General features: G+C 38.1%; 1 protein-coding gene across 4 annotated transcripts in view; it reads left to right on the top strand.

Moving 5' to 3' along the window:
- LOC143136561 (uncharacterized) overlaps window positions 1-26,505 on the top strand; it is a 74,276-nt gene that overhangs the window by 43,121 nt on the left and 4,650 nt on the right. For all 4 annotated transcript variants that reach the window (XR_012989346.1, XM_076297291.1, XM_076297281.1 and 1 more), the window contains exons 9-14: window positions 10,377-10,468; window positions 16,496-16,581; window positions 17,484-17,614; window positions 24,322-24,407; window positions 24,519-24,580; window positions 26,503-26,505. The exon at window positions 26,503-26,505 is cut by the window's right edge and continues 230 nt beyond it. Coding sequence is in view for 3 of the 4 variants with exons in the window: in XM_076297291.1 (XP_076153406.1) it covers window positions 10,377-10,468; window positions 16,496-16,581; window positions 17,484-17,614; window positions 24,322-24,407; window positions 24,519-24,580; window positions 26,503-26,505 (460 nt within the window). In the remaining variant the exon portion in view is untranslated. The remainder of the gene's footprint in view (window positions 1-10,376; window positions 10,469-16,495; window positions 16,582-17,483; window positions 17,615-24,321; window positions 24,408-24,518; window positions 24,581-26,502) is intronic.

Below are 26,505 nucleotides of genomic sequence, written 5' to 3'. Positions count from 1 at the left end.
CACGCCGGTAGTCAGAAAGGACCTGTATAGAATTTTCCAGCAATTGCATTGCGTGGGTAGCGACGGGCCCCGGGAGGTTTCCCATGATAAATTACATAATATTTGCACCTTCCTTACTTGTGAAGCTCACACGTATTCAGTGAAATGTAATACAACGTTGCCAACCTAGCGTTAGGCTATTTAACATTAAAGTGACATTGCTTGCTTATTCTTTCGTCAACTCCATGCTTTTAGAAAAACAATCTTTTTATCATAGTTCCCTCTTCAATGAGCGATTAACAGCTCGTTTTTGTAACAGAGATAGCTGTTTATTGTCCTTAGGTTTACAGAAACACCTATTCATATTAACACGTAGCCTATGGAGTGCTGCCGACCACTGTTCATTACGGCCCAGAATGCCTTGCATGTCTTTACAACAAAACAACACAGTAAAACCTAAATGCCCGTAAACATATGCATTTGCATACTTGTAACATTTTTAATAATACTCTTCCATCATGATATTTAACAATAATGAAAAATGTAATTTGAATACCGTCAATGTGAAAACAACTCTATTATGTAAGCTATATATAGCTACCGTTCTCCTTGCTATTTCAGTTCGTAAGTCCATACTATCCCATGGCAGAGCAAGGAGCAAGGATTTCATGGTTGGGCAAGGTTGCCCGGAGACATTGTGGATACCCAGAGGCATTGATTGAGCATACTCGGAAGGCGTTGTGATAGAAGGTGAATGGTGTAAAGGTGAATGGGGAGAGTTACCAAATACCTGTGGGTGGTTTGCCAAATGATGGAAACTTTTGGAATATTTCTTTTTTTTTTTTAGCTTATGCACCCTCACACTGGAGTCCCCAGTTCATATACAAAATTTGGTATCGATATGTGACAGTGTTCCTGTGATATGGACGACTTCCTGTTTCGGAGCTTCGCCGCCGATTTCGTTTGGCTATGACGGGCAAACGCTTTCGAAAATCAAAAATCCTTCTAGTAACTTTTGTGAGGCTTGGTCCAATGATGATGTACGTCAAGTTTCGTGGCGTTCGGACCAAATTTGTGACCTGTGAAAATGTAGTTTCGCTTTCTATTCAATCCAATATGGCGGACGAACGACACGCCCACTTGACGTCATCTTCTCGAGCAAGTTACACCGGTACTGCCCGGACGTTTTAAAGTTGGAACGGTGTCTCTGTCTCAAAGGGCCTAGGCACAGGGAGAAAAAATGTAAGGGAGACGGGAATAATAATAATAATAAATATAACCGCAAGCGGTGATTTACGGGGTCCGAGCAAAACGAACATGATGGCATAGCTTTTTAGTTTTACATATGCTTTGATTGTTTGGGCACAATTGTTCAAAAGAAACGTGATCGGATTTCGGTTATCGGATTTCAGTTACCGGATTTCAGCTATCGGATTGGATCAAATCTTGAAAATGGGTTGTTCAAAGGGAAACAAGGATCCTGAAATTGGATTAGATCACATAATCTATTCTTGGTTTTGATCTGGATAAAACCTTCACTTTGTGTCGTTCAAAACTTTTGAGTTGGATTGGAATAAATTTGATGCATAAAATTAGGATTACCCTGTGCTGTAACATTATAGTGTGCTAACCTCCACAACCCAACAGTATTCTAACAATACTTGATTCTACAGGACTATTTATTTGTTGTGGATAAGAAGAAGGGTTTGATAATGGAAGGCAGTGTTTCCCACAGAATTGAATTGTTTTTGGGGTGGTGGGTTCTGTGTCGGAGTCAATAAGATAAACAGCGTATAATTATACAGTTATACTTGCCTTGCACTACAAGTCCATATTGACAAGTAGCTGTAATGCTGTAATGTTATAGTGTGCTAACCTCCACAACCCAACAGCATTCTATTCTAGTATGCTAACCTCCACAACCCAACAGTATTTTAACACTAATGCTTCAGGTGGGATTTGAACACTCAACATAAGGATGACAAGTACAAGGCATTATCCCACTAAGCCACTGTCAATCCTACATCTTTGCCAGTCACATTCACATGGTGAAAATGTGTATTGGTAAACACACAAGAAAAACTCCAAGTATACATTTGACAATAAAACGTTTGGAAATTCTGGGACAATTAGACATTTGTAGAGAAGAATAGTAATGGATGAAATATAAATATGATAGACTTAATGATGAAGGAAAAATAGTAAACAAAGAAGTTCCCCTATATGTCTTCGAGTGTGTCGGCATTCTGATTCTTGGCAACTAATGAGTGTGAATGTTGATTGCCTGATGTCATTCAGGTGCTGTTCAATGGTGTGACTTTTCAATAACCAATAGCATGTGCATCTTGAGCCTAAAGCTCTAGCTGGATTCGAACTCTCAACCTAACAAACACCAGCACTAGGCATTATCCCTCTGAGCCACTAACAATCCGACATATTAGGCAGTCACATTCACATGGTGAAAATGTGTGTTGGTAAACACACAAGAAAAACTCCAAGTATTCATTTGACAATAAAATGAAGGGCTTTCCTGAAAGAGTACACCTGAAAACTTTTGGATATTCTGGGGCAATTAGACATTTATAGAGAAGAACAGTAATGGATGAAATATAAATATGATAGACTTAATGATGAAGGAAAAATAGTAAACAAAGAAGTTCCCCTATATGTCATAGAGTGTGTCGGCATTCTGATTCTTGGCAACTAATGAGTGTGAATGTTAATTGCCTGATGTCATTCAGGTGCTGTTCAATGGTGTCAATCTTCAATAACCAATAGCATGTGCATCTTGAGCTTCAAGCTCTAGCAGGATTCGAACTCTCAACCTAACAAACACCAGCAGTGTGTAATGAGTGTGAATGTTAATTGCCTGATGTCATTCAGGTGCTGTTCAATGGTGTGACTCAGAAGGCTCAATGGTATGGAGTGATGACACGGAGATGGCAGGTTTCGGTGCAACACAAGTTAACTTTATTTGAGTTTCAATTCATCTGTTCTTTTGTTCTTTACTTGTATGTGTGCTGCATCAAAGAGGAAACAAACAGAAAATGGAGTAATCAGTGAAATGGGGTAAATCAGTACAGATCCCAACTCACAAACAAACCAATTGACATTTGAACAATAAACTGAAATCATATGGCTATATAAGGTACAACTAAACAATACTTGACATCCCAAGTCAACCAACATCACCTAATCATCTCTCACATGGGACTCCAACACACCAAACCAACAAACAAAGACCTTAACTTTACACATGATGGCAGAGCTACTCTACAAACTGATAAACATCACAAAAGTCATAGTGAGGGTGATTAAAGTGATGACTTACGTTAACTCAAAGACGCACACAGAGCCGGACACACTGGAGTGCTGGGTTGAGATGAACAAAAGAGCGAACTGAGGGCGAGCAAACAATTTATCCTGGTCTGAGCCCCTGCTCCGGAGCTACAGGGTTTCCCAGCAGGTAAACTTTGGAAAGATTTGCAAAGATTTGGAAAAGATTTTTGAAAGACTACAGTCTCAGACCCTCTCACATCTAAAGACAAGTAGTAGAGTTTTAAGTCACAGACTATGATTTTGCAATGACTAGGGATCTTGCAGGGTCACTATTTACAAGACTGCAACACGATTCCTTTAAATTATTACCCATTGTGCAATAGATAAACAGGAACTGAAAATTATAGCCTACTAAACTCAAAGTCGTATTTTCGTGTTTCTGCAGCATTGTTTCATGTGTGACATCCTTAACCGATATAGAGTTGTTCTGTCAAGTGGAAGAGCCGACTAAATATGTATAAGAAATGACAAATATTATAAGAATAACAAATAATTATAGGCTACAGCTTATAATTATACAGTAATACTTGCCTTGCACTACAAGTCCATATTGACAAGTAGCTGTAATGTTACAGTGTGTTAACCTCCACAACCCAACAGCATTCTATTGTAGTATGCTAACATCCACAACCCACTAATGCTTCAAGTGGGATTTGAACTCTCAACCTAAGGATCACCAGTACAAGGCATTATCCCACTGAGCCACTGTCAATCCTACATGTTGGCCAGTCACATTCACATGGTGAAAGTGTGTATTGGTAAACACACAACAAGAAAAACTCCAAACATGGAGGGGCAATTAGACATTTGTAGAGATGAACACTAATAGATGAAATATAAATATGATAGACTTAATGATGAAGGAAAAATAGTAAACAAAGAAGTTCCCCTAAATGTCAGAGTGTCTCGGCATTCTGATTCTTGGCAACTAATGACTGTGTATGTTGATTGCCTGATGTCATTCAGGTGCTGTTCAATGGTGTGAATCTTCAATAACCAATAGTATTTGAGCTAGAGCCTAAAGCACTACCGGGGATTCGAACCCTCAACCCTCAACCTAACAAACACCAGCACTAGGCATTATCCCACTGAGCCACTGACAATCCTACATATTGGGTAGTCACATTCACATGGTGAAAATGTGTGTTGGTAAACACACAAGAAAAACTCCAAGTATACATTTGACAATAAAATGAAGGGCTTTCCTGAAAAAGTACACCTGAAAACTTTTGGATATTCTGGGGCAATTAGACATTTATAGAGAAGAACAGTAATGGATGAAATATAAATATGATAGACTTAGTGATGAAGGAAAAATAGTAAACAAAGAAGTTCCCCTATATGCCATAGAGTGTGTCGGCATTCTGATTCTTGGCAACTAATGAGTGTGAATGTCAATTGCCTGATGTCATTCAGGTGCTGTTCAATGGTGTGAATCTTCAATAACCAATAGCATGTGCATCTTGAGCATAAAGCTCTTGCAGGATTCGAACTCTCAATCTAACAAACACCAGCACTAGGCATTATCCCACTCTGCCACTGACAATCATACACATTCAGCAGTCACATTCAAATGGTGAAATTGTGTGTTGGTAAACACACAAGAAAAACTCCAAGTATACATTTGACAATAAAATGAAGGGCTTTCCTGAAAGAGTACACCTGAAAACTTTTGGATATTCTGGGGCAATTAGACATTTATAGAGAAGAACAGTAATGGATGAAATATAAATATGATAGACTTAATGATGAAGGAAAAATAGTAAACAAAGAAGTTCCCCTATATGTAATAGAGTGTGTCGGCATTCTGACTCTTGGCAACTAATGAGTGTGAATGTTAATTGTCTGATGTCATTCAGGTGCTGTTCAATAGTGTGAATCTTCAATAACCAATAGCATGTGCATCTTGAGCCTAAAGCTCTAGCAGGATTCGAACTCTCAACCTAACAAACACCAGCACTAGGCATTATCCCACTCAGCCACTGACAATCATACACATTGAGCAGTCACATTCAAATGGTGAAAATGTGTGTTGGCAAACACACAACATCAAGAAAATTCCTAGCATACATTTGACAATAGAATTAAGGGCTTTATAAAAAAGAGTACATATCTGAAAATGTGCACTGTTAATGGTATCCACCTAATGATGGTTGTATGGTTGTTATCCAAGAAAAAAAAATTACTCATATAGGAATATAGGTGATATAGGAGAAATGGGCTGAGTGGTCGAACTTTATTGGCCTATATCTCTGAAATGGAACAACGTATCCAAATTCTTTTGATAACTTTTGTGAGGCTTTGTCTAAACATTGTCTGTGAGAATTTTGGTGAAGATTTGATAATTTTTGAAGCCTGTGAAACTTTTTATGATGTTTGGCTTTTCTCTGAAATTGTGGCAAAAGTAAACATTTTTAGAGCATAAGACCAGGGTGAAAAAGATACATCTGAATGTAGAGATTAATATGATGAAAGAATTTTGAGTCTAGGTGAATCTGGTAAGGAGAAATAAGCATTTTTGACAAGAGCGCCACCTTTGGGTGCAGTACCCCAAATTTGGGTTATGGGTAGTGGGGGGTACTGGTAACAATACTTGAAAATGTCAAGTTTCTAGGACTTACGGTTTATAGGAATATAGGTGATCTAGGAAAAAAGGCCTAAGTGGTCTAACTTTATTGGCCTATATCTCTGAAATGGAACAAAATATCAAAATTCTGAGCGATAACTTTTGTGTGGCATGGTCTAAACATTGTCTGTGAGAATTTTGGTGAAGATTCGATTATTTTTGAAGAGTGTGAAACTTTTTATAATGTTTGGCTTTTCCATGAAATTGTGGAAAAAGTAAACATTTGTAGACCATAAGACCAGGGCCAAAAAGATGCATCTGAGTTTAGAGATTAATATTCTGAAAGAATTTTGAGTCTAGGTGAATCTGGTAAGGAGAAATAAGCATAATTAACTTTTTTTTTCAATAGCGCCACCTTTGGGTGCAGTACCCCAAATTTTGGGTTATGGGTAGAGGGGGGTACTGGTAACCATGCCTGAAAATTTCAAGAGTTTTGGAGTTACGGTTTAGGCTGCAGTATGACTTTTACAGAATTTTGGCCAAAAAATGAACGGTACAGAAACAATAGGGTTCCTGCAGCTACGCTGCTCGGACCCCTAATAAGAAAACTTAAGAAGAACAATAAGTGTGCTGCTTTGCAAGCACACTTAATAAGAAAACTTAAGAAGAACAATAAGTGTGCTGCTTTGCAAGCACACTTAATTATAAACGAGTACTACCCAACAAATTCATTTTTTTTATTTTTTATTTTTGGTAAAAAAGAAACAGAAAACTTCCGTTTGATTTGGAACATCTGTTTTTCCTATGTAATCCTGTGCAGACTTTGTGGATTTGTGGTGCTGGCTCTAATCGAAGTTTGAGACCCCCCCCATTAACTTAGAAAGTAATGAGATTTGGTATGTGTGAGGAGCGGAATGTCTTTTGTTTTTAATGTTTTGATTTTAGTTGCAAATTTTTTTTTATCCATAAATGTAATTTCTATCCCATGCTAATAAGCCCATGGAAAAATTAGTTTAACTCCTTGTATAGATCCTTAATGTTTGTGAAGGATGTCCATAGCACCTGGTGTCTCGTTTGTCTGTCTTCAATGTAGTTGTTAATTAAGCCCCTGTCTTAACTTTGTTTTGTTTTTGTTTTGTTGTGTCCTGTCAAGTTATACAAGCCTTGTTTGTTTGTCTAGTCTGAGCCCCGACCAGCGGGAACGGCTGAAGTGCCCTTGAGCAAGGCACCTAACCCCTCAATGCTCCCCGAGCGCCGCTGTTGTTGCAGGCAGCTCACTGCGCCGGGATTAGTGTGTGCTTCACCTCACTGTGTGTTCACTGTGTGCTGAGTGTGTTTCATTAATTCACGGATTAACTAGAGAACTCCAAAGTTATGTTCAAATCAGAATTTGAGCAGTGATGACCACATTTTTGGCAGAAAAATAAAGTCATGATCATGGTTAATACATCATAATTCATAATGATGTGCCCACCGTACCTAATAATTTAGTAATGTGTTCATGTATGAGGTCACAAATGACAAACTATGAACTCAGTAAATTCCTGATGAATAATTAGATATTAATGAATGAAGTAATACATAAATAATTAATGTACCCTTACCGTAAAGTGTTACCGAAATGGGTAAAGGCCTGTGTAACTTACTCCGAGACTACATACATTACCAACCCAATTCGCTTCAATTATGTAAATGTAATGTAAATCAGGTTTTATGGCCAAGTATACTTGGGTATACAAGGAATTTGGTCTCTGCATGTATCCCATCCGTGAATTAGTGAACACACAGGTCACACATTGAAGCATACTGTACAGTACAGTAACCTGGAGCAGTGAGCTGCCTTGCTACAGTGATGCTCGGGGAGCAGTGAGGGGTTAGGTGCCTTGCTCAAGGGCACTTCAGCCGTGGATGTGGGCATGGGAGACTAGTGCTCAACCTTTCCACCACCCACATTTTTCATACTGGTCGGGGATCAAACCGGCAACCCTTTGGTTTCAAGCTCGAAGACCTAACCAGTAGGCCACAATTTTAAACTGTACATTTCATCACTACACATCTTTCTTGACCCTCAAAAAACATAAGTCTCATTTGTCAAATACCGTGTGCCTGCTCAGTTTTTAACAATTATATTTTTCAAAAGTTTTTTCAGGTAATTAACATGGGCATAATACTAGATTTTTTTTCTTTTTTTCACAGCCTGTATCCTTGATCTATTGGCCAAGGAAGATGTCTGTGAACAATATGAATTAATTTACATGGTATAATGACATCCGCCCAATGAAAGTGCCCAAAATCGCCATTTTGGCAAACATTTTGTTTATAATTTGATGGTCATAAACTCAAAATTCAGCTTGGGAACAGGGCTAGTTGGATTCAGCACACCTTAATTATGTTAAAAAGTCCTGTTCCCAACTTTTACTAAAAAATGCCTCTAGGAAGCACATATCTCAAAAATATCACCTGTCTATTGGTTAGAATTCATTTTTTGCAGTGTGTGACCTATCATTTAATTGACAACACGTTTTAGAATCCGTTTTATGGCAGTTGTTTACTTTTTCAAGCTTTCAGCCTACCTTTGAGTAACCCCTTGTTTCACGTCACAACGCTATGAATCGTGGGTAATTCTCTGAAGTAAAGTCTGCATAGATACAGATATAAGGAAAGGGCACAGAAAGGGTGTGAGCCCTCAAGCACTTAATTTTGCCAACACACTGCCAGACAAATTTGTTTGTTTTTAGGACAAATTTGCTTAACTCATTGAGTGCCTTTCCTTCCCATGCGTTGAGTGGCAAAAACGTAATATTACGTTTTTAGCATTTTTTTTAATTACAAAATTAGACACTCTAACACACCTTATATGTGATTTTAAGAACTCTGTGATGAATGGAAATGAAATATATGACGATCGAAAACTCATGAAAACGCACAATCTGGACATTTTATCTGGACATTTAATCTTAAAACTCTGCTTTTGATGGTTGCCGCTTTGGGTTGAATCAGTGACACATGCACGTCAGGTCAAAACCAGGCCATTTTGGTGGGTTTATCACTAGGTGGCAGTCTCGCCAGGTCTCGCTAGGTCACTTCCCGGAAACTTTACAGGCAACACTTCATATTTCATCAAAGATGCTACATCTCCATTTCTAGAAATAAAACAGGGATTTTGATGAAAACTAGCCACTGTTTAGCTTGGGATTTCTTAGGAACAGAGGCATGTAGAAATAAACGGTTTGTACCCACTGAGAGCTTAAAGTCTCACCTTTCAAACAAGCCATAGTATGTGTCCATAGCTATAACATAGAATACGCTGTGGCTCTACAAAAATCGTCAACAATGATCAAGATTGCTGGCACTCTGGGCCAAAGCTTCCGAAAACAGCGCGGCATTCAAAGTGTTAACGCACTGGCAGAAAAAAATGCTTGTTTTCAAGATGAGATGTCTTAAAATGAGTCAAACTTTTCTTAAATTAAGTCAAATGATTTCACGAGGCAGCGCTAGGTAAGTCTCTTTATACTGAAAACAATAAAAACTAGACTAAACTAAAGTCAGCTCTGTGGGGATAGAGCAAGTTAGCTCTGTGGTGATGGAGCAAGTTAGCACTGTGGTGATGGAGCAAGTTAGCTCTGTGATGATGGAGCAAGTTAGCTCTGTGGTGATGGAGCAAGTCTGCTCTGTGGGGATGGAGCAAGTTAGCTCTGTGGGTTATAGAGCAAGTTAGCTCTGTGGAGATGGAGCAACTTAGCTCTGTGGGGATAGAGCAAGTTACACTGCAAAAAAAGAATTCTAACCAAGTGTTATTGATCTTATATTAAGATTAAAAAATCTATTTGGTATTGTTTTTAGTATGAAAAGACTTACCTAGCACCCTCTCAAAAGATCATTTTGACTTAATTTAAGAAGACTTTAACTTATTTTAAGGAGTCTTATCAAGACAAATTTGCTCAACACACTGGCAGACAAATTTGCTTGTTTTTAGGACAATTTGCTTAACGCACTGGCAGACAAATTTGCTTGTTTTCAAGATGAGATGTCTTAAAATAAGTCTTTTTTTTTTAAATTAAGTTAAATGATTTCACAAGAAAGCGCTAGGTAAGTCTCTTTATACTGAAAACAATACCAACTAGTTTTTTTTTATCTTGATATAAGATTAATAACACTTGGTTAGATTTTGTTAGATAAGCAGTTTTTGCAGTGTAGCACTGTGGGTTATAGAGCAAGTTAGCTCTGTGGTGATGGGGATAGAGCAAGTTAGCTCTGTGGTGATGGAGCAAGTTTGCCTCTACTGCCCCCAGACTCTGGAATGCTCTTCCATTTTTCATGCACTTTTTTGTGAATAATTGTATGATCCTGTCTGTGTTTTATAAATAAAATGTATACTTAGAGTATACTTACTTTCTTACAAGATAGTGAAGAAAAGATAGTGCTTCTCTTGCACTGAAAGTCTCACCATATAACTATAAACAGTGACAAATGCTTTTCTTTTATCCCACAGGAAGATTCTGTGTATCTGACATCAACGAGATTGCTATTCCCGTAGTGACTGTAACAGCTTCAATCACTTGTAACAATAGTATTGTAGATCTGGTAAGTCTGAACTTTCAGCTTCAACCATGTGTAACAATAGTATTGTAAATCTGGTAAGTCTGAACTTTCAGTCATTCATTTTTTGTGTAGTATTCATACTATATCAAATTGTTGCCATACACTGCAAAAACTGCTTATCTAAAAAAATACAGTGTTATTAATCCTATATCAAGATCGGCAAATCTAGTTGGTATAGTATAAATAGACTTACCTAGCACTTTCTCATAAAATCATTTGACTCACTTCAAAAAAATAAAAATAAAAACCAAATCTAACTCTTTTTAAAAAAAATGTTCTTTTGAGAGAGTGCAACGTCTCTTTATACTAAAAACAATACCAACTATACTTTTAAATATGAATATAAGACTATATTAAGTGAGTGGGAAAGACAGTCGGGGTGGGATCCGGAAAGGACCACGGGGCGGGAATCAAACCCCAGTCGTCCGGCGTACGGTGCAGGTGCCCCAGCCAGTTACGCCACGGCTGGGGCCAACTACACTGCAAAAAATGAATTCTAACCAAGTGTTATTGATCTTATATTAAGATACAAGAAAGCGCTAGGTAAGTCTCTTTATACTGAAAACAATACCAACTAGTTTTTTTTATCTTGATATAAGATTAATAACACTTGGTTAGATTTTGTTAGATAAGCAGTTTTTGCAGTGTATATGCAATTCTAAGGAATAACCAGTGCATGAAAATGTAAAACACATGACGTAAATATCATACAGTGTTAAAACAGATAATGCAGAGATAGTTACAATGGCTTTGCTTAGGTGGACATGGTTGTTAGGCATGTCAGGCATAATAAATGAAGTTGTTGCTATGATGGTTGCTAGGGAAATCATGTTGGTTGCTAGGGTGGTTACTAGGTTGACATCATATGCTGGGTTATTGCTAGGGTAATTAAGATGCTTGTGGGGGATAATTTTTATGTGTTTCTCAGTGAATTAAATATTTTAGTATAACTTGTATATAGTGAAATTTGTTTACCATCCTTTGACTTAGGAATGTTAAAGTAACCCCTGTGTCATCTGAAACTCCCTCTGTAGTAATGTAAGGTAGGCATGCATAAGGTACCAACATAAACATGGTTTAGGTTGAGGGGCTCTTGTTAAATCTGTTAAAACCCAGATGATTAGATGATCACTGGAAGGTGACTTCTTGTGATTTTCCGTGGGTGTGTGTTAAAGGTATAACAGTTGGCTTCACCCACAGATGTGTGGGGTTGTTACTTGACATTTGTTGTGGGTAACAGTCTCCCGGTACTAGGGTGTTGCTCAAACGCAGAGTTTGTGGGGGGGGGGGGGGGCTGGGCAGGGGGAGCACTGCCTCCCCTGGTGGAAACGGGTAATGTTTAAAAATTTAGTGAAATACGTCTGGCATGACCAGATATTTTAAAAATAATTTAAATAACACAAAACAATAATATAAGAAACGGGCTGCAGGTGATGATATGGAGCAGCCAAGTTTTCTTCTCTTGCGATCCTTCACATCAAAAGCAACATTACGGCCAACCTGACAAGGCATGCAGGAGGCAGACAACGAAAATGACTGTTGCACTAGTCTGAACATCTTGCCGTGCAAACGTTGCAATAAAGGTTGCCTAAATGCCATGTGTATAAATGTCCTGTCAGCTTACTAATTGATTTTGCGTTGTGTGTAGATTTGGACTTTTTATTCCACTTTGTTTAAACAGCAAAGTGGAGAGGCCTCATTCACCTGTTTGGGACTGGCTAGTGAATGTGACTGGCCTGTGCATCTAGCCCAGGGATGGGCAAACTACGGCCCGCGGGCCGGATCCGGCCCGCCAAGCACTTTCATCCGGCCCGCCGAGCATTTCATTTAGGCTAGTTATCAGGCTGCTCGCTATTTTTTTCCTGCGATAGACGTTGATTAGCTTTACTGCAAACTGCTTTTCACTCTCCTTAGATAACGTTTACAATGTCAATGTCAAAACATCATGTTAAATAGAGATAACATCATGTTAAACTAAGTTAACTCTTAGTTATCTCCTTTGCAGCAGATCTAACGTGAACATATGCAATCCATTTAATTGGGAACGCGTCTGCACTCACGAGAGGGAGAGAGAGCCGCAGGTTCCAGCTGGCTTGTGATTGTTGATAATTGATATCTCCTCCTTATAAGAAAGTTTTAAAAGGAAATCATGAAGGCAACAGTAGTTCCCACTACTGACCATTTAAAAACTGTGAGAGGGCCCAGCCATAGGTACAGCACTAGCCATAGTGGAGCAGGCAGAAGATCATTGAGAAATAAACGTAAATTAAAGCGACTGTCTTAAAGCGATAGTGTACAATTTATACATTTGTTAAACAGCATAAAATTAGCAGTATTTTTAAAACAAATTAGCAGTATTTTAAAATAAATACTTTTCATACTAAATTATAGGCTATAAAAATTTTTTTTTTTTAGGCGTGTGTCGTGGGGGGGTTGTGTGGCCCGCCGGCCAATTTTCAAAACCCAATGTGGCCCTTGAGCCAAAAAGTTTGCCCACCCCTGATCTAGCCATACTGATCGCTGTGGATTACTTTTTTTTTCGTGTCATTGGATTACAGCAAAATATTAATATTTTTTTCTTAACATGTCTTAACGTAATGGCGTGATTGCGCTTCGTTTCTGCTTTTGGAGAGGCATCAGACTGTAGGTGAACACTTCCTTTGATTCCTGGAGTTCTCGCTATGATTTAGGTCTGCCCTGCACTCAATAGCCTACAGTTTGGAGTTTACTTACTTTGCCTTTGTAGAATCGAATTTGAGTTTTTAATGATTCGTTCTCCTTAAGCTAAGCATAACATGAACCGATCTTGTTATTTAAAACTCCACTCTGCTAGGTGGCATTTTTAATAGCAAACAGAAATGTCAAGATGGTAACAGGTCATTACATTCTTTAATTGACAAAATATGATTGTACAAAATATTCAATCAATGTGGCGCAAATGAGGCTAGAGGCGGTGGATTAATTTATCAAAAGTGAGCAGCAACCAGAGCTAAGCCCCGAATGTTTTCAACTGCTAGGCGACACTCCTGTCTATTGCGTTTCAAGACAGCTGTGCTGCATTGGATTTCATAAGGACGATTTGTTAAATTGTTATAACTAGTGCAGTGCCCGTTCAAACATGCCATTCCTGAAGAAAACCCGTAGCTCAATTACATGCCCACAGGTATGCCTGCTTTAAAAATAGGATGATAGGGAAACATCATTCCAGTTAAGCATTCAATAATAAATACTGAATATTATAATATATTAGCCTATTATTAATGTGGCCTCTAATACATGTGTAATAAATTTAGGCATGGCTGTATGTGACATTTCTACAGATCAGAAAGACATAGGCCTAACAACTGTTTTGAGTTAAGTGTGTATAGCTTACTGAATAACTTCCTAATTCTATTCGAAGCGGTCAGTTTATTGCACATATTTTGAGTGGTCACTACATACCCGTGTTTGACGGCGTGATAAGTGACGTCGCTCAGTCTGCAACTTGTTGTCTAACGTTAGCTATGTGGCATTAGCCTATCGCTCGTTTCAATTTGGGACCTTGCAGTCGGAATTGTCGTTTGTTTAGTCAAAGTCTCAAGTCCAAAGTAGCCTGGGCTATTCGAAGCGTCAGTTTATTGTATACTTTTACTTTGAGTGGTCACTACATACCCGTGTTTGTTGGCATGTTGTTGCAAAATCTGCGTAATCATTTTATGCAAGCAAACTGCATACAGGGAGTCTTTATTGTTGAGGTAAGACATGATAATCATCTTGCATCTTAACCCACAATCGGTTCCCGAGTAATCTTTTTTTTTTTATTGCGACTGACTATCATCAAAGTGAGCCCTAGCAGAGCCCGTTCTCTGGACCTAGCTACTGTCAGTACACGATCCATGGGGTGGAGCTCCCCTAAAACTGGTCCCCTTGGAAACAGTGCAGTGCAGCGATAAACGTCCTACGTAAATAAGCATATTTTGAAATATGCATTCAAAAATCTTCAAAATCGAGAGTGCACACCTTTGTGCCACGCGTGAGCCACATACGAAATCTGACAGTCTGACAAACGGTCAGCGAGATATGCGTGCCACAGACACACAAACACACAGACGCTTCTTGCTTTATAGATAGATGTAATTATATATATCTTCATTTAGCATGTTTGTTTTCTCCATATGTGCTCATGCTGTGTTCCCCAAGTGGTAGGCCAGGTCTCAGCTGCTACAATTTGTTATTTTTTTTGTTTGCCCGCCCTGGCTCAAATGTCAAACTCTGCCTATGGTGTTGCTAGGGTTCATATGGTGGTTGCTCTGCTGGTTGTAAGGGTAACCATGTTGGTTGCTGTGGTTGTTGGTAGGTTGACATGGTTTAATTCATGTTGATAGACATATTTTAAGTAAGGGATAACGGCCGCCGAGGTGTCCTGTTATACAGAATTAATGGACGAGGGCGAGAGGCAGAAAACTCCCTGACGCGCAGCGCAGCCTCCGCCCAAGTCCAATAAAACCTTGAAGGCCGTTATCCCGATTATCACCCGGTTTCCACTATAGGCAATAGTCATGCCTTTAACATGCAAAGGAAACAAGCGGTTCCGTTTAAAAAGAAGCCGACTTGTACAACTTTTTGGCCCTATAACAGCGATCGCATGGACAGTTAGCTTGTTTACAGTTGATTCCATTGTTGCAAAACCTGCTTTCAGGCAGGTCGTCCGTTGATAAGGTCGTCGTTCAACCGTCGTCCTACTATGTTTGTTATAGTTACCATTCATAAGCATTAATATGGAACAGTGATTAAACTTTTTTTTTACCAGATCTACTTCATAGGTGTCCTGTTATTCAGAATTTATTGCCACCCCACCAGCCAATCAGAAAAGAGTATTTCTTCTCTCCGGGTGATAATGAATGTTAATAGACAAATAGTTTAATGAATGTGTACAGGTAGATAGTTTAACACCCATTCTTCTTTGCTAAATTGCTCCGGAACTATTTGTCACAGCGACATGAAACCTTTTTCACGTGACAGAGCCGGAGTGGGGCTTACAAACGAAACTAGGCACTTGTCTGTATGATCAAGTATTACATTTTTAAAAAATCATGAAATTGCATCATATTTACAGTCTACCACTCTGCGTTCACCTGCACACCCATTACTCTCCTTTTGAATGACTTTTGAACCCGTGATCAGATAGATATGGCATGCATGTCAGATGAATCTGATCACAGACACAAAGCTATCTTTTGATATCAAGCACATCTGTGTGGCGCAAAGGGGTCACGTTATAAGAACAGACAAAATGACAGTAAAATATTAACTTCATATAGCTCAACCTACCTGTGCGCAAATGAAATGGATGGATGAGAGACATTTGGATTGTTATTAATCTTATATTAACCCATTTACTCCTAAAATGCCTGCTAAAAACGCCTATAGAATCCTATGGCATTCTAGACTAAATAACCTTATTTCCTGAGGGTTTTCTGAAAACATACTAAAAATTGTCAACGTCTACCAAAATGTAATATCTAAGCCTCTGTAGCACCTAGAAACATGAAATAAAAAGCATGCTGCGCTACGCAGCATCCAGCGGGAGGGTCAATGTTGCGCTACGCAGCATCCAGCGGGAGGGTCAATGTTGCGTCATGCAGCATTCAGCGCGAATGGGTTAAGATCAAAAAATCTAGTTGTTTTCAGTATAAAGAGACTTACTTAGCTCTTTCTCGTAAAATCATTTGGCTTAATTTAAGAAGAGTTTGACTCCTTTTAAGATGTCTCATCCTGAAAAAATTGTCTGTCAGTGTTTTAAGCAAATTAGTGCAACAAAAACAAGCAAATTTGTCTGCCAGTGTGTTCAGTAGATTTTTCTTGATAAGACTCCTTAAAATAAGTCAGAGTTTCCTAAATTAAGTCAAAATGATCTTGGTTAGATATCAGATTTGTGCAGTGCATTATAAGCATGATTAGCTAGTTTGAAATGAATGCCAGCATTGTATAGTTTGAGGCACATTAATATGCTCTGTCCTTTATTTACAGATTACTAATGCTTCCCGAGAGCTGTACACAGACCCATCATTTGATCGAATAAATCCAGAAGATGTAGAACTCATATGTGCAACAAGGTAGGAGAAATCAGCTCACAGAACCTTAAAATTAACCTGACTCCGCCAGATGGATTGCTTCGAATTTGCTCGGCATATCCATCTGGGATCCTTCCGTTGGAGAACTTTTGGGAAGGGGTGAAAATACTGGTTAGCTGATTGGATAAACCATCTGTCTATCAACAGCTATGTTGGTGATAGACGGGCCAAATCAACCAATCGACGAAAATACAACCACAAGCTGCTGCAGGCAAAGCATAGCTCATTAGCTCAGCAGGCGAGCAACATGTCGATAAAGGATATTTGCAGTTTGTGTAATGAGAATTTACGTATAAAAGGCACCATTTCAGGTGCCCGCTCCATATTCTCATTGCGTAAACCCACCTCAAAACCAACACTAATTGGCCTTTCGTTGGCGCTAAATTTTCTCTATCGCAAGTTCCCAGACTGATCTGCGAGTAAAAAAATGGATCTCGCGAGATCAGGATGGTCTCACGTGGCTACCTTAAAATACCTACTGCAAAAATGTAGCTGGTGTTGTTTTCAGTATAAAGAGACTTACCTACCTCTTTCTCGTAAAATAATTTGACTTGATTAAATAAGAGTTTGACTTATTTTAAGAAGTCTCATCCTGAAAACAAGCAAATTTGGCTCCCAGTGTGTTAAGCAAATGTGTTAGCCTAGGTACTGTATCTCTTCGCTAATGAGTGTTGTAGATATTGACGGCACATTAACTTTTACAAAAGACCAGAAAACAATGTTCTCTCAAAGCAACATGTGCATGGGTAAATAGGTTTTTGTGTCTGGTAATGGCTCCATTTGTTTCTCAGACAATGTCAATGTTATGAACCAAAACCAATGACAAAACTGTCTTCTTCTATGTTCTATCAAAGAAAAAAAACCTTTCTTTCTCTCCCTCAAAGCAACACGCTGAAAGTGAGTATATGGTTTAGGGTGGTTAACCCTGGCGGACACTGTTTCCCAGACAACACCATTGTTATGAGGACCATCGAAGCAACCAGAAACCAGAAGGCCATGCCTACCATTACCATAGGTAACCAAACACACACTCTCGCAGTATACACAGCTGCGGTTTAGTGGTCCAGGCTCACATCAGAATTAGGACACTTTTAGATGAAGTCCAGGAGCCTCATGTACAAAGACTTGCGTGGATTTCATACTAAAACATTGCGTACGTGCAAACCTGAAAAGTAGCTTACGCACAAAAAAATCCTGATGTATGAAACTGTGTGTACGCAGCATTCCACGCAGCCTTTCTTTGTACATCCCAATTAACGTGAAATTAAGCGCACATGCACGAGCATTACACTCCACCCTCTCTCCTCCCTCAATCACACTCATTTTAATATGCTAACTAGAAGGCCACTCGAGAGCGCAGACCTCCGGGAAGACAAAATGGCCTATCCCGCAATATTAATAACAATGAAAACTCATCTGTGGATCCATTCATACTCAAACCTGTTCCAAACTGAAATCATCAAATTAATAAAAAAGTTTATTTCCAGCAAATGCGAGGTAGAAGTGTGTGTCTGCACTGCAAAAACTGCTTATCTAACAAAATCTAACCAAGTGTTATTAATCTTATATCAAGATAAAAAAAAAACTAATTGGTATTGTTTTTAGTATAAAGAGACGTACCTAGAGCTTTCTTGTAAAATCATTTGAGTTATTTTTAAAAAAATTTACTTATTTTAAGACATCTCATCTTGAAAACAAGCAAATTTGTCTGCCAGTGCGTTAAGAAAATTTGTCCTAAAAACAAGCAAATTTGTCTGCCAGTGCGTTGAGCAAATTTGTCTTGATAAGACTCCTTAAAATAAGTTAAGGTCTTCTTAAATTAAGTCAAAATTATCTTTTTAGAGGGCGCTAGGTAAGTCTTTTCATACTAAAAACAATACCAAATAGATTTTTTAATCTTAATATAAGATCAATAACACTTGGTTAGAATTCATTTTTTGCAGTGTGACGAAATGGCAAAAAACAGTATTGGCAGAGCGTGATGGTGGCCTTAGGCTATAGGAGACCGTGGCAGAATTATTGGTCAGTCTGCAAGTAGGTGACAGGGTTCGCATAACTGGGTTTGATGCATTTGGACCATTACAACATAACTGCATTTATTAAAAAATCATTAAATCAATCGTGTCCAAGTAGCCTACCACGCATCGTGCACCCGAATGGAATATACTAAGTTGATCCAACACGCCACAACATTACGATTTCTGGGTCATATCCTATCCCTATATTTGCACACAAGTGTGACAATCATGCGAATGCTTACTCGAGGAAAGTCAAAGTAGCCATGCAGTCGATCACACTAAGGGAAATAGCTTATTTGCGCTTATTAGTCAGCCTATCTATTCACATGCATCCTGTCCCATATGTATTTTAGTCTAGGTCCTGGGAAAGATTTGTATGCACTTCATTTAGCGGAGAATATCTCAACTGTTATAGACTAATATGACCCCATTGAACAACGTGGGATGTGTGCCAAAATCGCTACCCGGGACGAAAGTCCTGAAAATGACCACAATAGGTGACACTATTATCACATTATAGGTGAATGGGACTTTTTTTTCCCTTCATCACATACCCTTCACCATACCTAGAGATTGGCATGGTGTTATTTCAGTTAGCCTATTAGCTGGTTTGATTTGCATTGAGCTCAATGAGCATCTAAAACTGATACAAATTCATTATAATTATTTAAATACACAAAATTACAACTTACAACTTGATAATGACATGTAATAAGTGTACACAGCAACACAAAGAATAAAGAGTAGATTTCCTTACTTTTCTTGATCTCACAAGTCATCTTGCTTGACAGCCATGTGCTCTGCTATGATCTCAGGTCACTGTGGCTGCCAAGTAAACTTTTGTTGAAAAAAAAAGTTGTGGTGATGACAGCAATATTAAGAACAGATAGGAAATGTAAGCTTTTAAAGTTTAGGTTAATAAATAACTGGCAATTCCTGTTTGTTGCTAATTGTAGGCTATGCAATTGGTTGACTGTTTTTTAGCCATTTTCTTTATATCAAATAAGAATGCTTACACTATGACCTTACAATCATGGTCATTGTGAACATTGTGATCACCTCAGAAAATCTATAGCTTCAAGGGTTTATGTAGCCTGGCTAGCGCCACCACTTCTCAATGAGACGTGGTCTGGGAACCAAACGTTCATTTTCTCGTATTTGAAAAAAATGCCCAGATCCGTTTATTGGGTGCCACGGATGTCTATCAAATGCGTCTGTGCATAGCTCATCATCGTCTTGCTTTCCCCCCTGTTCTGTGATTGGTTCCCTATCTGAGGCAAAAATGAGGGCGGTAGTTTCCAGGCTGCCTTAGAAGCGTGAATCAAATTGCGCGCAAGGCAGCATGGGAACACCCAGGCTAGGGTTTATGTACGCATATTTAATGAGATATTGGCTAATTTGCATATTTTATTTTATTTTTAAGACAAAGTGTAATACAAAAAGTATTTCTCTTAATATGAAGAATAAACTGTTAGAAGTTTATGAGAATATCTATTAAGGAAAAAAAAAGTCCCATTCACCTATAATGTGATAATAGTGTCACCTATTGTGATAATTTTCAGAACTTTCGTCCCGGGTAGCGATTTTGGCACACATCCCACGTTGTTCAATGGGGTCATATTAGTCTATAACAGTTGAGATATTCTCCGCTAAATGAAGTGCATACAAATCTTTCCCAGGACCTCTACTATTTCTTTTAAAATGAAAACTATCAAAGATATGAAGGGAAAACACTCGGCAAATGTTAAGGCATGGGCAAATGAGTGAAGCCGACCCCATTTATCACAGTTTTTGTGGAAAGCTCTTCAAAATCTGAAATGTTTGATAAGCCAGTCATCATCAATCGTGTAACCAAATATCGGCGCTGTGTAGGTTCCACATTCCCTTTTAATTCTTATCCTCTAATTCTACAGTTGTCATTATAGATAGGTTGTTGCATAACTTAGTAGAATGTGCGCATATTGCATGTCCATTTATATAGAAACATAGGCCTACTTTCGAAGTGTTATCATTTTTAATAACCCACGTTTCACAATATACTGTGCAAATAAAGGCCTAGACTTGCGATCAATGTTGTTGCGCTGCATTGCCTCTAAGTGTCGCCAACTGACGATACACTGCAAAAAATGAATTCTAACCAAGTGTTATTGATCTTATATTAAGATTAAAAAAATCTATTTGGTATTGTTTTTAGTATGAAAAGACTTAGCTAGCGCCCTCTCAAAAGATCATTTTGACTTAATTTAAGAAGACTTTAACTTATTTTAAGGAGTCTTATCAAGACACATTTGCTCAACGCACTGGCAGACAAATTTGCTTGTTTTTAGGACAAATTTGCTTAACGCACTGGCAGACAAATTTGCTTGATTTCAAGATGAGATGTCTTAAAATAAGTCAAATTGTTTTTAAATTAAGTCAAATGATTTCACAAGAAAGCACTAGATAAGTATCTTTATACTGAAAACAATACCAACTAGTTTTTTTTATCTTGATATAAGATTAATAACACTTGGTTAGATTTTGTTAGATAAGCAGTTTTTGCAGTGTACACATTGGAAATGTGCGTACGCCAGACATGAAGTTTGCGTGGAGGACCGCACATTCTCACGTTCAAGTCAGTCTTCGTACATCCGGACGTGAGCGTGAGAAGTGGCGTACGCAGCATTTTTGTGCATACGCAAGCTTTGTACATGAGGCCCCAGGTCTGGATTAGAAACGCCTTTAGATGAAGTCCAGGTCTGGATTAGAAACGCCTTTAGATGAAGTCCAGGTCTGGATTAGAAACACCTTTAGATGAAGTCCAGGTCTGGATTAGAAACGCCTTTAGATGAAGTCCAGGTCTGGATTAGAAACACCTTTAGATGAAGTCCAGGTCTGGATTAGAAACGCCTTTAGATGAAGTCCAGGTCTGGATTAGAAACACCTTTAGATGAAGTCCAGGCCTGAAGTAGGAACACTTTTATCTGAAGTCCAGGCCTGGACAAGGAACAACCTAGGACTTACCTAGCTCTTTCTCGTAAAATCATCATTTGGTTTAATTCAATAAGACTTATTTTAAAATGCTATGAGGGCCATCAAAGAAGCAACCAGAAACTATGAGGTCATCAGTCCCCCCAGCCCCCAGCTGACCAAAGACACACAATCACAGCACACAAAAATCACAGCACACAAAAAATAAAATCACACACACACACACATGCACACACACACACACACACACACACACACACACATACACCCACACATGCACACAGACACACACAATCACAGCACACAAAAATCACACACACACACACGTACACACACACACACACAGACACACAATCACAGCACACAAAAATCACACACACACACACACGTACACACACACACAATCACAGCACTGCAAAAATCACACACACATACAGACACACACAGTCACAGCACTGCAAAAAATAAAATCACACACTGCAAAAAATGAATTCTAACCAAGTGTTATTGATCTTATATTAAGATTAAAAAATCTATTTCGTATTGTTTTTAGTATGGCAAGACTTACCTAGCGCCCTCTCAAAAGATCATTTTGACTTAATTTAAGAAGACTTTAACTTATTTTAAGGAGTCTTATAAAGACAAATTTGCTCAACGCACTGGCAGACAAATTTGCTTGTTTTTAGGAAAAATTTGCTTAACGCAAGACACATTTGCTTGTTTTCAAGATGAGATGTCTTAAAATAAGTCTTTTTTTTTTTTAATTAAGTCAAATGATTTCACAAGAAAGCACTAGGTAGGTCTCTTTATACTGAAAACAATACCAACTATTTTTTTTTATCTTGATATAAGATTAATAACACTAGATTTTGTTAGATAAGCAGTTTTTGCAGTGCACCGGTCTGGGTTCGAACCAGCAACCCTCCGGTTGCAAGTCCGAAGTGCTAACCAGTAGGCCACAGCTGCCCCCAAAGATCATTTTAACTTAATTTAAAAAGACTTTGATTTATTTTAAGGAGTCTTATCAAGACAAATTTATTCAAGACAAGTTTGGTTAATGCTTTTTTGCTGTGTGATTCCTACACTGCAAAAACTGCTTATCTGATAAATCTAACCAAGTGTTATTAATCTTATATCAAGATTAAAAAAATATAGTTAATATTGTTTTCAGTATAACGAGACTTACCTAGTGTTAAATCATTTCACTTTGTGTTAAATCATTTGACATAATTTAAGGAGAGTTTGACTCCTTTTAAGACGTCTCATCCTGAAAACAGGCAAATTTGTCTGCCAGTGCATAAACAAGTAAATTTGTCTTAATAAGACTCCTTAAAATAAGTCAAAGTCTTCTTGAATGAAGTCAAATGATTTTTCGAGAGAGTGCTAGGTAAGTTTCCTCATACATTGTTTACAGTTTTTTACAATTGTTTACACACGTTTTCAAAACTCTGTGTCTATTTTTCAAAACTCCACACACAAAACCCACAACTGCTCACACAAAATGCAAAATGCCTCAAATCTCCAGCAAAATGACACACAACATTCAAAATGTCAAAAACACATGTTTAAATCAAACATTCGCCTCACATTACAAACACTTTTGTCATAATATGACATTTTGGATACATCATGTACACACTGTTGCTCAAAACCTAAAGCTCTTCTGTCTTAGGCTTTCTATATGTATTTCCATACAAGAGTGAAAGTTACGGTATCAACAAAGAGAAGTTGAAATACACAGTAAAAATGCAAGCAATATTGAAACCAAAAATAGTGATTTTTCCCAAATAATTTGCTGTTGTGAATACAGTATTTTACAGCAAACAACAAAAAAAGCAAAGAAGAATACAGTGACCACCAGATGTACATGTAGTTTTGAAAACACTGATTTTTTTTTTCTTCTAAAGACAAGTGTGTGTGTGTGTGTGTGTGTGTGTGTGTGTGTGTGTGTGTGTGTGTGTGTGTGTGTGGGAGGTGGGGGGGGGGGGTCGTGTACAGTATGTATTCATAGGCCTATAGACCCTTTCAACTGCAGAAACAAACAATTGTACAATTTTCTGGAGGCACAGAAAAATGTATTGAGCTAATGGTACTGTAACATGGGGACAAACAAAAATAGAGTAAAAATACAAATTTTACATAAAGTTAACTTTTTGTAGAACATTACTGTAAGCTGTAAGTCCGATTACTGTATTTTCTCTATTTTTAAAGTATCTGCATTGGTTCTGAATATTTCAACCGGAAATCCTCTAGGAGCAGATTGAAAGGGTCTATACCTATATAGAGAGTATATCTATTCATAGACCTATACTAAGGCAATGATTGGATGGTGTTCAGTAAAGTAAAGAGTGTTTGCACATGTGAAGAGAAAGAGTGAAGCACTGGTGATTTAATGTGGCATTTTGATAGGTTGTGTTTAAAGAACGAAATCAAGTTACTTCCTGTTAGATTTTTGTGTGTTAGGTAGAAAATTGTGTGTGGTGTTTTGCAAAATGTGTTTTAGTCAATTGAAAACTGAGTCAAACACTGAGAATTAGTGTATGGTTTTGCAGATTTGGTGTCAGGTTATGATGTTTGGAGAACATGTTTAGAAAATTGTGTGACAAGCAAAGATTTAGTGTGTAAGCAGTTGAAAAAAACTGTAAACTGAATATAAGATTATGTAATAACACTTTTTTTTGCAGTTTTTTTGCAGTGCACATTCTAAATAATCCTGTGTCTGAATCCATTCTAGAGAGAACATGCAATGCCGTGGTGACATTTGAAACAGACTTAGAATTTGTGGACTGTGCAACTAGAACAGTACAGATTACTAGAGTGGTGAGTTACATATGACGGCTGTGCTTTGTGTGTTTTAACCAAACAAAGAGCTCACATTTCCATTCATACATGGAACAGCATTCTGAAAATCATTTCTGCTTACTCTTAAAGATAAATGACATCTCCGTTAACCAATATGGAATACTCTATAGAAGAACACTTGTTATTTGCAGGTAAGGTATAGTAATTATCCCTTTGCACTAGCATGGCCTCTTTATATAAACATATAAAGTGTGAACGTGTGTGTGTGTGTGTGTGTGTGTGTGTGTGTGTGTGTGTGTGTGTGTTTGTAATGCACTGAAAAACCTGTTTATCTAATTTAATCTAACCAATTGATATTAATCTTATATCAAGATCAAAAAATCTAGTTTTCAGAATAAAGCAGGGCTGCCCATTTTTTTGTCAGAATTTCATTCTGTCTCAACTATTAAAGGGCATCATGACCATCTAAAATGCATGGTCACTGGTGAAAAGTTTAAACAAATTCCGTGGGTTGTCCAGTCCACATTGGGTGTGGTGTAGTTATGAGACGTTATCAATTGTCTGGCGCTTGTCAATTTTAGGCAATTTTAGCATGATGATTAAGCCTACCTATTAAAACTTTTTTTTAAATTTTTTGAAGACTGCCTTGGACTATCCATACTTACAGTATATTTTTTCTGCCAAAGAGCAGACATTACATTCCGTTTTCCATGACCATGTTGTTCTCTTTGTCTCGTTTTCTCTCCAAGTTTTGTTTTCCTCTCTTCACTTAATCACATGAATAACTCCCCTAATAATGCTGCATTGCCACCTACTGGACAAAAATGGTAACATCATCGTGACTATCTTAGAAGTCTAACATTGGAATGAACACAACAAAAACATGAAACACACCATGGGGTGTACACTACACTTGGCACAAGAAAGTGGGCCTTATGTTTCTTAATCAGTCATGGGTGCTTTTTGGGCGTTTTGGCCATTTGCCTGAAGACCCAGCAGGGTCGAAACGTTGCTTTTATATGGGAGTTTAAGCAGTGTTGCGGACATTAAATATATTTGTTTTCACCTGTCATTCCCTTTAACAGCGAGCAGCGCAACTTCAAACATTGCATAGGTATTTTGATAGTCAGCGGCACATTTGAAGGAATCTGCTTGCACACAAGACCGTATGAAACAGGTATTTCACAAAACCATGCTTTACTAAAACCTACACACATTTGCACTAGTCTATTATTTGAACTCATTGGCAAAGTGAAACTAACTTCACCATGGTCTCAGTCAATGACAAAACAATTATACACAGTTAATTACTTTCACTACTGACTGACAATGGGTTACCATCGAAAACATATCCTGGAAAAAGCAACACTTACCCCAATAATGTTCGAATGACTGAATAAAAACCATTTATCCTGCAGAGGAGTTGCTGCTCACATCTTGTGACAGTGTGTCTTCAGCTGTGCTCCATATGTGCCTCTCGCCTCGCCACTGAGGAAAAGAGTCTTGAATTAGACCTAGTGTTTATGACTGGTCCACATAACAGACGCTCATCAGAAGAGCGCAGTGGGCAGTTGGGGATGTACGCCTTGATTATTGAGTTCAAATAACTGGGAGCAGATCCAGTGTGCACCTCTATCACATCACCGTTATATCACCTGTAGCGCCCCCTAGGCCTATCTCCTGGTACTAATATATATTATATATATATATATATATCCGTTATATCACCTTTTTCTCGCTCACTACTGCGCTGCAAAACAGCTTATCACACACTCCAAAAAAAATGTTTATCTAATTAAATCTAACCAAGTGTTTAATTAAACTTATATCAAGATAAACAAATCTGGTTGGTTTCTGGTTGTTTTCAGTATAAAGAGACTTAATAAGATATAACTAATGTCCGGTTTGACTGGTTTCTGGTTGTTTTCCGTATAAAGAGACTTAATAAGATATATGACTAATGTCCGGTTTGACTGGTTTCTGGTTGTTTTCCGTATAAAGAGACTTAATAAGATATATAACTAATGTCCGGTTTGACTGGTTTCTGGTTGTTTTCAGTATAAAGAGACTTAATAAGATATATAACTAATGTCCGGTTTGACTGTGGCTGCAGGCG

This window comes from Alosa pseudoharengus, unplaced genomic scaffold (genome assembly GCF_046254945.1).
Source record: "Alosa pseudoharengus isolate Yale_2024_CS ecotype anadromous, Long Island Sound unplaced genomic scaffold, YU_APseudo_1.1 YU_APseudo_1.1_scf_1, whole genome shotgun sequence".
NCBI classification, from domain to species: Eukaryota; Metazoa; Chordata; class Actinopteri; order Clupeiformes; family Clupeidae; genus Alosa; species Alosa pseudoharengus.
The sequence above is the reverse complement of the archived record's forward strand: the minus strand, read 5'-3'. Positions and strand labels throughout refer to the sequence as shown.